The sequence below is a fragment of the Solanum pennellii genome, chromosome 2, assembly GCF_001406875.1.
Source record: "Solanum pennellii chromosome 2, SPENNV200".
NCBI classification, from domain to species: Eukaryota; Viridiplantae; Streptophyta; class Magnoliopsida; order Solanales; family Solanaceae; genus Solanum; species Solanum pennellii.
Genome location: NC_028638.1, coordinates 22085739 through 22099414, shown reverse-complemented (window position 1 = coordinate 22099414; position 13676 = coordinate 22085739). Strand labels below are relative to the sequence as shown.

Sequence of the window (13676 nt, the reverse complement as noted above, 5' to 3'; positions counted from 1 at the left end):
TTTCTATTCATTGTAGAACTAGGCTTAAGTTATACCATCCTTTACTCTTCCTATAGTCTCATCCCCCTACTATTCTCACTGCATAATAGTTAGGGATGTTTAAAACAAAAACAAAACCAATAACCCAAATCCAAAAAATGTTATTGGTCTATCGGTAATGGCTTATTGGTTTAACGGTTTTGATTCTTTTATTATCAGCTTATCAGTTCATAACTATTTGAGGGTTTTTTTATGGGTTAACTGATAACTCGATAGTAAATAAATTATATTTATATCATTCAGTATATAAAGACTTTGACTTAGGATTTAGGGCCTATTGGGATGAGCTTAGATAAACTAAACTTACAAGTCAAAAGTTAAAAGTCATAAGTAGATGTAGATGGTAGCCTACTTTTAACTTTTGACTTATTTTTAAACATTTTTGGTCTAAAAGTGGGTGCTTAAAGTACTTTATAACATTTCCAAAGACCACCTAAATATAAGTTTATCCAAACAGGTGCTTAGTTTCATATTTTATATCTGACAATCTCACACTTTCAGCTATTCTACAATGTGTTAGTATTGCTTTTGAGCAAAACGCAACCTATCCATTAATGTGCATGATTTATTTGGTTTGTTATCCTATTTCTAAGTGATTTACAATCATTTATTTTTGGTGTCAAATCTTCACGGTCAGACTACAATCGATAACGATCAATAACCAATAAACCGATAATCGATAAGTCAATATCTCAATGCGTTTAGCATGTCTACAAACCGATAACCAATAAGTCAAATCAATAAACTTCAAAATTGAACCGAACCGACCAATACACAACCCTAATAATAGCTGGCAAGAGAACTCTTGATTCTTCATTTATAAGGTAAATAATCCGGCAGCTCTAGGTTCATTATTTTGTTTGGTAAAATTTGTCCATAAAATTAGATAGTCTCGACCTTTTGAATCTTCAATTTCCCAATAAAGTCTACTTAACCCTTTCACTTACCGATACAAGGAGGTCTCCACGTGTTTTAGCCAACAAAGAACCAGGCATGTCATTTTCCACTATTCCGCAAGTCAAAACAACACAGAAATAAACTAATGCGACAAAAATTATATAGTTACCTACTCCATTGTCTATTTCATATTTACTCATGGGACCATGATAGTAAGTAGCATCCAGTTTTCCGCTAATCCATTTAAACCCCTACTCCTCTCCCATTAATGGTTAGAGAAAGAGTACACCTTAATCTATGAAGCAACTAAGTAGATGTCCAAGCAAGATTCAACAACTTGTACTCTGGATGAAGAATCAGAAAGTATTTTAATAATAACAATATATACAAAACTAACCAAGAAAATGTGCAAGACCCTGAGCATCATAAGGATCAGAGAAACTGCCGGTCGTTACACACATTGCAGCGGCTGCCTGCAAAATGGCAACAAATAAACTAAGGATGGAAAAAATAACCTAAAAACATTTGTTTGATTTTTATAATAATAATGATTGAATTAAAATGACCTTTTTCTGTGAAGCACATTTACTCCCTTTGTCTCTAACTTCAGTTTCTTCTTCATCATCAGTTTCATCACTTTCTTCTTCTCCTTCTTCGCTATCTTCTGCTTCTTCATCTTCTTCGTCTTCAGAGTTTCCGGAATGTTCTGGAAGTCCATCGGGGTAGATATCAGGATCGTGAACCAGAAGAGCACAGAGGCCATTCGGGAGTTGAATGTATCTGTACAAACGCTTATCGTTCGGCGACTTTTCTACTATGTCATCTGCAGTAAAGGTACGGCCGCCGACTGCCATTGTTTCCAAGTGTAGAGAAAGATTATTAGTACGTTGTACTCTCTCTTCACAGATTACTCTGTTCGAGTTATTCTCTAGGTTCGCTGTTTAACCAATCGTTTCGGCTCCTACTTTCTCATATGCCAATACCTAAACCTTCAAAATATATATAATTATTTTAATAATATAATTTAAATAAAAATTAATTACAAGAGCCATGTATGTTATTGTGAAAAGATAAAAAGGTCTCATATAACCTTTAATTTTGTTATATAGAACTGATATATCTCGTTACGAAAGTGATATAATATATACCATAATTTTATATGTCATAATGAGAGGCATATTAACTCCACATTACAAAGTTAAGTGGTTCATGTATATAACTATTGTTCTACTACTTTTTCATTTGCAAATACCTAAACCGTCAAAACATATATAAGTATTTTAATAATATAATTTAAATAAAAATTAATTACAAGAGGCATGTATGTTATTGTGAAAAGAGAAAAAGGTCTCATATACCCTTTAGTTTTGTTATATAGAACTGATATATGTCGTTATGAAAGTGCTTTCATATATACCATAATTTTATGTCATAACGAGAGGCACATTAACTCCACATTTCAAAGTTAAGTGGTTCATGTATATAACCTTGTTGTTTTATGTCATAACGAGGCATATTAGCTTCACATGGCAAAGTTGAGAGATATATTAGGCTCTTTTCCCTTTTGATAATGAGAATCAATTAATTCTTTATATGGTTTCTTAGGTATTTAAAATTGTTAAGTTCGCCTAGAGAATACATTTAAAGACCTCGCTTTATCACTTTCACGGAAATGTATTACACCTGAGTGGTAAATCCTACCACAGAATATTATTATGATTTATAGTTTATTTTTTATTAAATTTGTCAATAATATATTTGGCACTACTAGAATTTTTTATAGTAAAAACTACACAAATTGAACCTCTTAGTGAAAGTATTTATCTAAATTGGACTCTACTCGATATATTGATCCTTGTTGGACTCATTACCCAAACTATTTAGGCGCATACCCCTTGGACCCATTAAAAGACATTTACCCTTATTCAATTTCTCTTTTACGGTATTTTGAACTCCAAAATAAACCACAAAATCGCTACAACTTTCCCTCTAAATTAATTAAACGCCATTAGTGGATATGTATGTACTCATCTTTTCTTACTTAGCTTGTTTTTAAGTTTTACCATATAGACATTGTTAATATAAATCGAAACTTATCTGAATTGTATGCACCAATAATCTATGTATTTGTTGATTTTGTTTTATGGATCATAAGCAGCGTGCAGCGAATCGCTTATGGGGTCATGCGCTCCTATCACTAATTTTTTCTTGGATGATGATGGAGGTGAAGAAGAGTTTATTGGTTCAAGTATCTAGATATGTCACCAATTATGGTGCAAGGGCGCATTTCGTAATTTATTAATGAGGCTAGTGCATTTTGAAAAGGAGGGTGTTATGCATTTTTCGATAAATGGTACACATTTTCATTTTGGGTTAGGTAAGTTTGCCTTGTTATGGTTAAAATGCAAGGGCACGACGACTATCAAGTTGTTAACAGCGGCAATCGATTATTGAAGACGTATTTTAAAAGTTCTACTAGTGTTAAATGGGCTGAAATAGAAAACTATTTTAAAATAAAACATTCAAGAAGGGCACTGATGTTGGGAAGATGGCAGTGCTTTATTTTGTATATATATATATATCCGTGTTTTGTTCGGTGAAGAGTAATGCTTTGTTTTGTATATATATTCGTGTTTTGTTTGGTGAAGAGTAAAGTGCTTGATTGCCCGATGCTTACGTCTAAAGGAAGAGAGGGTAGGAAAGCTCCTCCTAGTGGTTCAGGTTCCAATAATCCCAAGCAAAACTGATTATATGCACTTCAAACTCGTGGTGAACAAAGAGTTCTTTCGATGTGGTTACCGGTATGTTGAAAGCCTTCCAACTTGATGTTTATGTTTTACTTGATCCTGGTGCTACCTTGTCTTTTTTGACGCCATATGTGGCTATAAAGTTTGATTTCATTCGGATGTGTTGTAAGATCCATATTATGTCTCTACTCATGTTGGTGATAATGTTTATACTTGTCCTATAGAGTCACTCATGTTGACCTCGTAGAGCTTGATATGGTTGATTTGATGTTATCTTGGTATGGATTGGTTATATGCAAATTTGTTACACCTCAAGAAGGTCTTGGATATGATAAGTGGCAGTATTGGATCGTTAAAGAGCCCAATAGCCTTCCAATAGGTTTCCCGTTGCTTCCTTCTAATAAATCCCTTCTTATTTGCCCTGTTGCTTGGGTATCCCGAGTAAAAAGTAAGCACTGAGACCTGGCCCCTTTTTTTAGGGCTCTACTTGATATCGTTGGCCTGTAAGATAGTATTGGTATTAGAAATTGAGCTGCCATGTGCCCACCCACGTGCTTGCTACAAAGTGGTATTGGTGTAGCTGTTTGTTGGCTTGAGGAAGCAAAGCCGTCATATCCCGAGTTTTCTTCAAGCATCTGAGCAAAAGGAAAGATCAAAATATCATGACTCGAGTTCCCCTTTAGGAAATCCATACAAAGAGGAATTTTTATGCTTTGCATCTTTATCTATGGCTGTGAAACAACTGCAAAGATTCCCAATCGTACGAAAGGTATTAATGGACCATACGCGAGAAGGATACTAAAGGTTTTGATCCATTAGTGTTCCTGGTCATGTTTGAGCCCAACACCAGAAGACCACCACTCAAGAGAGAGATGATGGTCATTCCAAAACCAGTTGTCGTCCTTAACTCAAGCTACCTCCTCCCTCGAGGGAAAATTCAAAAAAGAATAAGTTGTGATTCAGAACTGTAACTTTGAGATCTGCCATTACATTTCACCTTTAAGAACCTTTTCTAGATGGCATCGCGATTGGGGCTTTAGTCCAAGGTGTTATTAAAACGACCGCCACAAGGCATATTGAAAGACAGCGGGTGATTTCACATTTAGCTGCATACCTGGAATCAACTTTGTACGACAGATGCTCAATATTCTGCTCACCTCATGCTGGCCAACAACAATATAACCAGTGTAACCCCACAAGGGGGTCTATGTAGGAGAGGATGTACGCCGACCTTATACCTACCTTCATGCTGCCCATTGGAGAATTTTTGCAGCTTCTACATATGATTTTTTCCTGTGTATCCCAAGTCGAAACTGTTCCCCACAAAACATTTGATTATGTATTGAATGCCATCCAATCCCTTGTTCTAATCATTCTCCAGAATAATAAGGGCATTTTTCCTATCCCCAGACAAGCTTCAATTCTTAAAGAATTTGCCATGAACGTTGTAGTTCTAGAACACATTGTATGTATGTCCTTGAATCTTCCCCCTCTCCCCAGTGAAGCCTGCAGCATTCCATCACAGACCCAAAACAGATTTTCCCAAATAATCTTGATTTTACTGGTGAATGTTCTACCACACTCTATGAAGGTTAACCCTTTGTGCAAACCTCACTGATATCTAATTTTTCAAAGAATTTCTCACCTAAAATGAAGAATATTTGAATAGCCATATTTAAAAAAACTGGAACTAGGGTAGTCAAAAAGGTCATTTGCAGGAAAAAAAGGTCAAAGAACCAACGAAAAGGCCTTTTTAGAGAGAAGTCAGACTGTCTCTCTCAATTTGCTATGATATTGGACTGATCTTAATACCACTTTAGTATCTTATTACTCCTGAAACACCCAGCAATTTAATAGTTTCATTAGCACAGTTGTAGTGTAGTTAAGCAAGGAGGTGGGGAAGGAGTTCATTCTTGGAGAAGGATAAAAGAAGGAAACTAGCGATGGGCGAAGTTTATATACTAGTGATCAGATGAATTAGCAAATTCTTGTTCTTTCTGAGAAACTATAATAATAAGTTGTAAATTGTGAATGGATTGGATACAATTCTGGGTTATTTTAGCTGATGAAAGAAGAGAGAAGAAAACAGAAGAAGGCTACTCTTCCATAATAGAGGAAAAATGTTCATTTTAGTAACTAACTATAGCGCCTAATTTCAACAGTGAAACACAAAACCTGCCATGTCAGCACTTAAGCTTCAATAGTGACAAGTTGAAGTGTTCAATAGGTCACTGTTTGGTGTTTATTGCCTCCACTAGGATTTGAAAGAAATAACTGTTTATTGCCTCCACTAGGATTTGAATCTGAGACCCTCCTCGCACTTCATTGACCACTAGACCAGACCGTTGGGTGCAAAAGAGAATTTTTTATCATTTACTGTATAATATCTTAGATTATCCACTAAGGTTGAGAAGATGTCTAGTCAGAGCGGATGAACTTTTAGAAATTTATTTTTTCCTTTTTGTCCCCCCTCCCGGAATGTTGCATTTTTCATATCAATCCACACCACACTATCTGTATAAAACTTATATAAGCTAATGGAAATTACACAAAAGAACTCATATTCAAACAAATTCCAGGAAAATCCTTCTTCCATTCAATTGAATTGATATTCTAAGCCTTTAACCTCTAGAAAATATCATCAGACACCAATCTGAAACCTATTGCCTATTTTTTTTCTTTATCAACAGAATAGGTATTGATGTATCATGGTTTCACGGTACTTTTAATGATTTTTCCTGAAGTTTAGTGTGTGTCCAAAAGCCTTTTTGTATTGATTTTTATGTAAGTTTCTCCTTATTTGCNCGTAAACAAATGATTGCGAAAGCTAAAATATGGATACTGTTGTATAAAGATTTTGTAGTGAGTCATAGTGCGTCGCTTGAGGACAAACAACGAATTTAAGTTCAGGGTGTTGATGTACCGTGGTTTCACGGTACTTTAAATGTTTTTTCCTTAAGTTTAGTGTGTGTCCAAAAGCCTTTTTGTATTGATTTTTATGTAGGTTTCTCCTTATTTACATGAAATCTGTCCAAAGATGAATGCGGAAGTTTTTGAGCGAGAAATGCAGAAGAGACCACCTATGNATTTCTGTCCAAAGATGAATGCGGAAGTTTTTGAGCGAGAAATGCAGAAGAGACCACCTATGGAGCTTATGACGGTCTGCGAGTTTGTGACGGTCCGTAGGTGGCATCGTAGTGAGGAGAGAAGCTGCTGAAGGAAGATGGGGAAGTCTGACCTAGTAAGGGATTACGGAAGTCCATGACGGACCGTCATAGCCACGACGGTCCGTCCTGCTGGTTCGTCGTAATGATCAGAGAGTAGTCCCAGTACCCAAATTCCAAGAAGTTAAAGTATTATGGAACAGAGACCCTCGACGGACCGTCGTGCTTGGAACGGTCCGTCATACCTGTTCGTTGAGGGTAATGAAGAAAGCATCAGAAGATTTTGTGAAGTATGGGACGACGGATGCCATGACGGCCCGTCGTGACCACTATGGTCCGTCACGAGGTCTGTCGACTCAGACGCGTTTGGACAAATTTTCAGTAATTAGAATCCTTCTTTTATTTAGGTTTTTGTGTTTATTATAAATAGTTCGAAAAACCTCATTTTTGGGGGTTACACTGTTAGACTGTTAAACTTTTCGAGTTAGACTGTTCGAGTTAGACTTTTCGATAATTTTTAGTTCTCTTGTTCAAGTATTGAAGACTTAATTTCAGTGATTGATACACTTTTTTTGGAATTGATTGTTGGTGTTTTGTTGATTAATCAAGTGAATTTCTGGATTTTATTCTTTCTCATTAAAGTAAGTGCATGAATTCTTATATTAAATATATGAATAGTGTGATTATGACCATGGGTAACTAAACTCCATAACTAGGATTGTGGGAACCATGGGTGAATAATGAGATAAAATCTAACTAAAATAGCAATTCTAGAATAGTGTCTTGCATGTATTGATAATCCGTTCGTTTAGAAGTCTTTTTACGGATGGCCAACGTTAGAATTCGCCTTAATGCTACTTGCCGGACCAAGGAGGTAGATAATAGGAAAAGAATTATCAACATAGATTTAGTGTACACTATCTAATAGGCTAGTGTCGGTTGGTACGAGGTAATAACTTAGTCAAATATCGAATACAATGCTTAATATGAGGTTAAGGTAAGGGTTAGTATAGCAACACACGTAGCCGGATGAAGGTGCGGAGTGAAATTTTCTAGATGCCGGACCAAGGATTTATAGATACATAACTTATCACTTTACATGTAAGATACTAGGAAAGAATTGTTATTGTTAGAATTATCAAGTTAGGAACCTGTGGGGAACACCTAAGCCCTAGTTACTTTTATCAATTGATTAAGCTCCGAGAGTTGAATCTGTTAGTTTTTTACTTTAATTTTTAGTTAATTATTTTCATTCATTTAGAAATAAAAACCCTTTTTTGTCTTGTTTTCTAGGGAAATAGTTGACTAAATAATAATAATAATAGAATAAAGTTAAGTCGGAACTATTTTCCTCGTGGGATCGATCCCAACCTCATTAGTTGAGTTCTTTATTTGATACGACCGCTTTACTTCTTAGTTGAGAAGTAAGTTTGAGCGTATCAAATTTTGGCATCGCTGCCGGGGAAAGTAGCTTTTAGATTAACTTAAAATTATTACTAAAGTTTAGTCAATATTTTCTTGATTTTACTTTTCTATTATTTTTGATTCTTGCAGAACCAACTTCCTTGTATGCCTTATACACAGAGAGGAAGAGAACCCTTGTTTCCCTATGACCATGAATTAGAGCGTACACTACGCAATATGAATCAAAACTTGGGTATTAACGATGATGATCCAAACCAGAACATCCCAGCTCCAGTTGATGCTCATGGTCAGTTATTACCGATGTCCTAGTGAAAATCAACAAAGGGGACGAAATCCCGCTCCATGTCCTCAAGAATACTACAGAGGTTATGATAATATTGCAGACTCTGATGGGCCACTTGTCTTGCCCCCTCTACCACAAGGCCACACCTTTGTGGTAACTAGTAGTCTGATGCAAATGCTCACTGCTAAAGGTTTGTTTTCAGGGCTACCTTCTGAGGACCCACATGCCCATATAGCTAAGGTAAGAGCAGTGTGTAAAAGCTCTGTAGGGAGGCCTGATTTGAATTTGGATGTAATAGAGCTAAGCTCTCTCAATGACGGGAGAGACTGCTATTTGGTTCACTAAGCTCCCTTATAACTGAATTTTCACTTGGAACCAACTAAGGGACGTTTTCTTAGCACATTACTACCCGGTCTCCAAGAAACTAAATCACAAAGACAGAGTGAAAAACTTTGTGGCACTACCAAGAGAGTCAGTTAGTAGTTCTTGGCATAGATTCACTTCATTTATGACAAGTGTTCCCGATCACCGCATAAATGATGAGTCACTGAAGGAATACTTTTATCGGGGACAAGATGATAATAATAAAGAGGTATTGGATACTATAGCGGGTGGTTCTTATGGGGAGTGTCCTTATGCCGAGATTGCTGAAAAGTTAGAGAAAATCTCCCAGAATAATAAAGCTTGGAGTACTAGGAAGTCTGATACTGGAAGAAATACCTTCGCAGTGCAATCCACACACAACCCAACCACAGATGAGATTCGTGAAGAGATGGCTCAGATGATAACTGAGCTTGGGTTGGTATTAAAACATGTTAGTGGGGGTGCAGAAAAGATAAATGCAGTAAAGTACTTGTCTAAACCACCACCACCAAATGATGAATATTATTATGAGGAGGATTCCTATGCGGTAAATGAGCAGACGGGGGGTTTCTGACCGAATGCCCAAGGCTCAAATCAGGAGAATTTGCGCCAAGGTCAAGGAAACCAAGGTCGGAACTATAGTAAATATAACTTTGAGGATAATTATGTCTGAGATGGAAACTACAACCGCGACAACAACTTCAACAGGGGTAACTATGGTAACAGAAATAATAGCAATAGGCTCTATGTTCCTTCTCAAAATCGTGAAGTTGCTCCTAGGGATGGTGGAGGTAGTATGGCGCGAGTTGAGGATATGTTGCACAAAATGATGAGAAGGTTCGATGCTAGTGATGATCACATTAAAGAGTTAAGAAGTGATTTAGCGGGTATTGGACAGAAAGTTGATACACATGCAATATCGATTAAGCAGCTTGAGTTGCAAATGTCCAAATTATCTGCGACTGTGAACACACGACAACTGGGCACTCTTCCTAGAAACACTGTCCAAAATCCGAAAAATGATGGACACTGTATGGCAATCACTACTCGGGGTGGTAAGCAAACCATTGACCCACCTATGCCGTCTAATGAGGAAAAGGTGATAAAAGATAATGATAAAGTGGTAGAGGTTAGTGGTGAAGTAGAAGATAACACTGGAAAAGATGCTGAAGTGCCTAAAAAGGTAACTCCCATGCCTAGACCACCCCCCCTTCCTCAAAGATTAGCGAAAAAGACCGAGGATGGTAAATATCGGTGTTTTATAACAATGTTGAAGCAGCTTTCTATCAATGTCCCTTTGGTAGAAGCTCTAGAACAAATTCCCGGTTATGCAAATTTTATGAAAGATCTGGTTACAAAGAAAAGATCGGTCACTTTTGAGGATGATGATAGAATGCAGCATTATAGTGCTATTGCTATAAGATCTCTAGTACAAAAGAAAGAAGATCCGGGTGCATTCACTATTCCTTGTACAATCGGGTTATTACATTTTGCGAAAGCATTATGTGATCTGGGGGCAAGCATAAATCTCATGGCCCTCTTGATTAACAAGAAGTTGGGATTAGGTGATCCAAAACGCACTGCGATGCGGCTACTGATGGCCGATCGGACAGTAAAAAGGCCTATAGGGATACTCCACGATGTGCTAGTAAAAGTGGAGTCTTTAATATTTCCAAAATATTTGTTATTCTTGATTGTGAAGTCGATTTTGAAGTGCCTATCATTCTTGGGAGTCCGTTCCTTGCTATGGGTAGAGCCTTAGTTGATATGGAAAAGGGGCAGATAAAATTTTGGTTGAACAATGAAAAAGTGACCTTCAACATTTGTAGGTCCATGAGGCAGAGTGATGAGCTCCAATCGGTATCTGCTATATCCTACAAAGTTGGTAAGTCATCCGAGACACAAATAGAAGAACGTCTAGGTATAGAAGAATTAGCGGCAGTGATAATGAATTTTGATAACGATTGCATTGAAGAGTATGGGTCATTAGTCGCGGCTCATGATCGTGGTGATGTTCGATTTAAACCGAAGAAATATGAGTTAGACATGAAGAATCGCGAGTCTCCACCCGCGAAACCATCTATTGAGGAGGCTCCAAAGTTAGAACTAAAAGCTCTCCCACCTCATCTCAGGTATGAATTCTTAGGAAATGGTGACACTTTGCCGGTAATCATTGCATTAGACCTGAATGACAACAAGTTGAGAGTTTGGTGAAAGTGCTAAAAAGGTTCAAAAGAGCTATTGGGTGGACTATTGCGGACATTCTTGGGATCCCTCCTGGTATTTGTTCTCATAAAATCCAATTCATGCCCGATCATAAGCCAAGTATTGAGCACCAAAGACGCTTATGCAAGAGGTCGTGATGAAGAAAATCATTAAATGGTTGGATGCCGGAATAATATATCTGATCGCCAATAGTAGTTGGGTATGCCCTGTGTAGTGTGTACCTAAGAAAGGGGGAATGACTGTGGTCCCCAATGAGAAAAATGAACTTGTTCCAATGAGATCGGTTACTGGATGGAGGGTGTGTATGGATTACCGAAAATTAAATGCATGGACCGAAAAAGACCGTTTTCATATGCCCTTCATGGATCAGATGTTGGATAGACTTGCCGGAAAAGGGTGGTATTGTTTTCTTGATGAAGTATGAGTAATCAAGTGTCTTCAGTCATGCCGCGACGTTAAATCAGGCGCTGGTTGGGAGGCAACCCAATACGTGGCACATCACCAGGAAATTCTGCAGAAAATCACTCCGCAACATTCACTGACGGATACATCAACGGACCGTCGCATGAATCCATCGTGCCAGGTATGTTTTTCATTTATTTTTAAAATTGGGGCATCCGCGACGGAACCCATGACGGACCGTCGCATACACGACGGACCTTCGTAGGGGACTCGTTGCGTCATTAACCAGCAACCGGACCCGACTGGGCAACTTTAAAAGTTTTCAACCTTTTAAACTCCCCACCCCTTCATTTAAACCGTTTCTTTCCCTCTTTCTCCCATTTCCTCCCTTTCCAACTTCCTGCCTTTCTCATCCTCTTCTCTATCAACTGATCCACATCACTTCCCCAAATCCCCAAATCCCAAAATCTCCTTTCTACTGGTCGGAGTCTGCTGCTGTGTTTCTGCTCTTGATAGCTGAGTGCCTCACTTGCTTGTTTTTCTCCTCTTCTCAGGTATGTGTCTCTGATCTCTACCCATTTACACTGAATTTTTGTTTTTCAATTACTTTTGGCCTATTTCTTTTTGGTGGGTCTTTGTTTTTTGATCCAATTTTGTCTGACCTAGGTTGAGAGTCCCTCGAATTGCCTTCTTAAAACTCGAGAAATTGGTGTTTTAGCATTGCTAGTTTGCTAGGTATTTGGGTTAGAAACATGTAGGTTAATATCAAGTATTCCGTTTGAGTCATAGGGGATGATTGTGGCATCCTCAATTCTGTCAGTGAATGACAGAACGAGACCCCGACGACGGACTGTCGTACCCACGACGGACCGTCATAGGGTCTGTCCCAACACCCCACAATTCGTTTTCTCTAAGTGTCCACCAACGGACCTATGCGACGGACCGTCGTTCCCACGACGGTCCGTCCTGCATAACCGTCATGGTTGTCAGAGACCCTATTCCTAAGGATCTCCAACTTTTTCTAAGTGTCCTCTGACGGACATCTATGATGGACCGTTGTACCAACGACAGTCCGTCCTGCACAACCGTTATGGTTGTCAGAGACCCTATTCCTAAGGGTCTCCATTTTTTTCTAAGTGTCCACTAACGGACATCTACGACGGACCGTCGTACCCTCGTCTGTCCGTCCTGCACAACCGTCATGACGGTCAGAGACCCCTCTCCTAAGGGTCTCCATACTTTTTCTTAGTGCCCCCACGATGGACTTCGATGACGGACCGTCATTACCACGACGTTCCTTCCTGCTTATCAGTCATAACTGTCAGAAACTTTCCTTCTGAGGGTCTCCAAATAAACATTGTTGAAGTAAAACATAACGGACCCCATGACGGTCCTTCATACTCACGACAGTCCGTCACCTGGTCCATCGTGTTTCACTGCTACTACAGAGATGTGGAGACAGCGGGAGGCACGATTGATAGTGTTGTTACTGATGATGACACTACTGAGGGTGTCCAGACTACAGAGGTAGCGGGTTCCTGGGAACCGGACCCACCAGCTTGCTTATAGCCGGCGCTTTGTGCCTCAGGTTTGCTTCACCTACCACTCTCGTATTTCAGTTTTTTTATGCATTGGGAACAATTGCATATCTTTTTGTTGGGGGTGGGGTAAATGGAAAGTGAGTGCTAGGGAGAAGTCTGAGTAGCCTAACTCACGATCCTCTTTTGGGGTTTTCTTGCCTGTGTTCTTTTTTTCCCAAAAGACTGATTACTTTTATTGTTGAACCGTCATGTTATATCTTGTGTACATAGTATAACTCTGAAGCATGATGGCTAAAACAAATATGATATCCCGATATGAAAATGATGCATGACTAGGCATAGTAATTGATAATTGTGTGGCTCTAAACATGACATAGAGATACACTACTGCATGACCTTGAATCTAAGACTCGAACTAGGTATCTAATAATCTGGGAATGTAATGAATGTCAAGTGAGTATGAGGAAAATTCGTAGGATCCACCATTGAGACTGAGCTAGAACTTGCCTAGTTAGTCTTGCTAAAAGTAAGCCAAAATGAACAATTAGGAAAGGATCATAGGCCTTTGTTTGAAATAGTGAATCTTGAG

At 38.4% G+C, this 13676-nt stretch overlaps 1 protein-coding gene across 1 annotated transcript in view; it reads right to left on the bottom strand.

Moving 5' to 3' along the window:
- Window positions 1-1911, bottom strand: part of LOC107011183 (nardilysin-like) — a 40348-nt gene extending 38437 nt beyond the window's left edge. The window contains exons 1-2 of the mRNA XM_015210573.2: window positions 1503-1911; window positions 1334-1409 (exon numbers count right to left, since the gene is read on the bottom strand). Coding sequence (XP_015066059.1) covers window positions 1334-1409; window positions 1503-1790 — 364 coding nt within the window. The 5' untranslated portion in view covers window positions 1791-1911. The remainder of the gene's footprint in view (window positions 1-1333; window positions 1410-1502) is intronic.
- Window positions 1912-13676: the final 11765 nt, after the last annotated feature.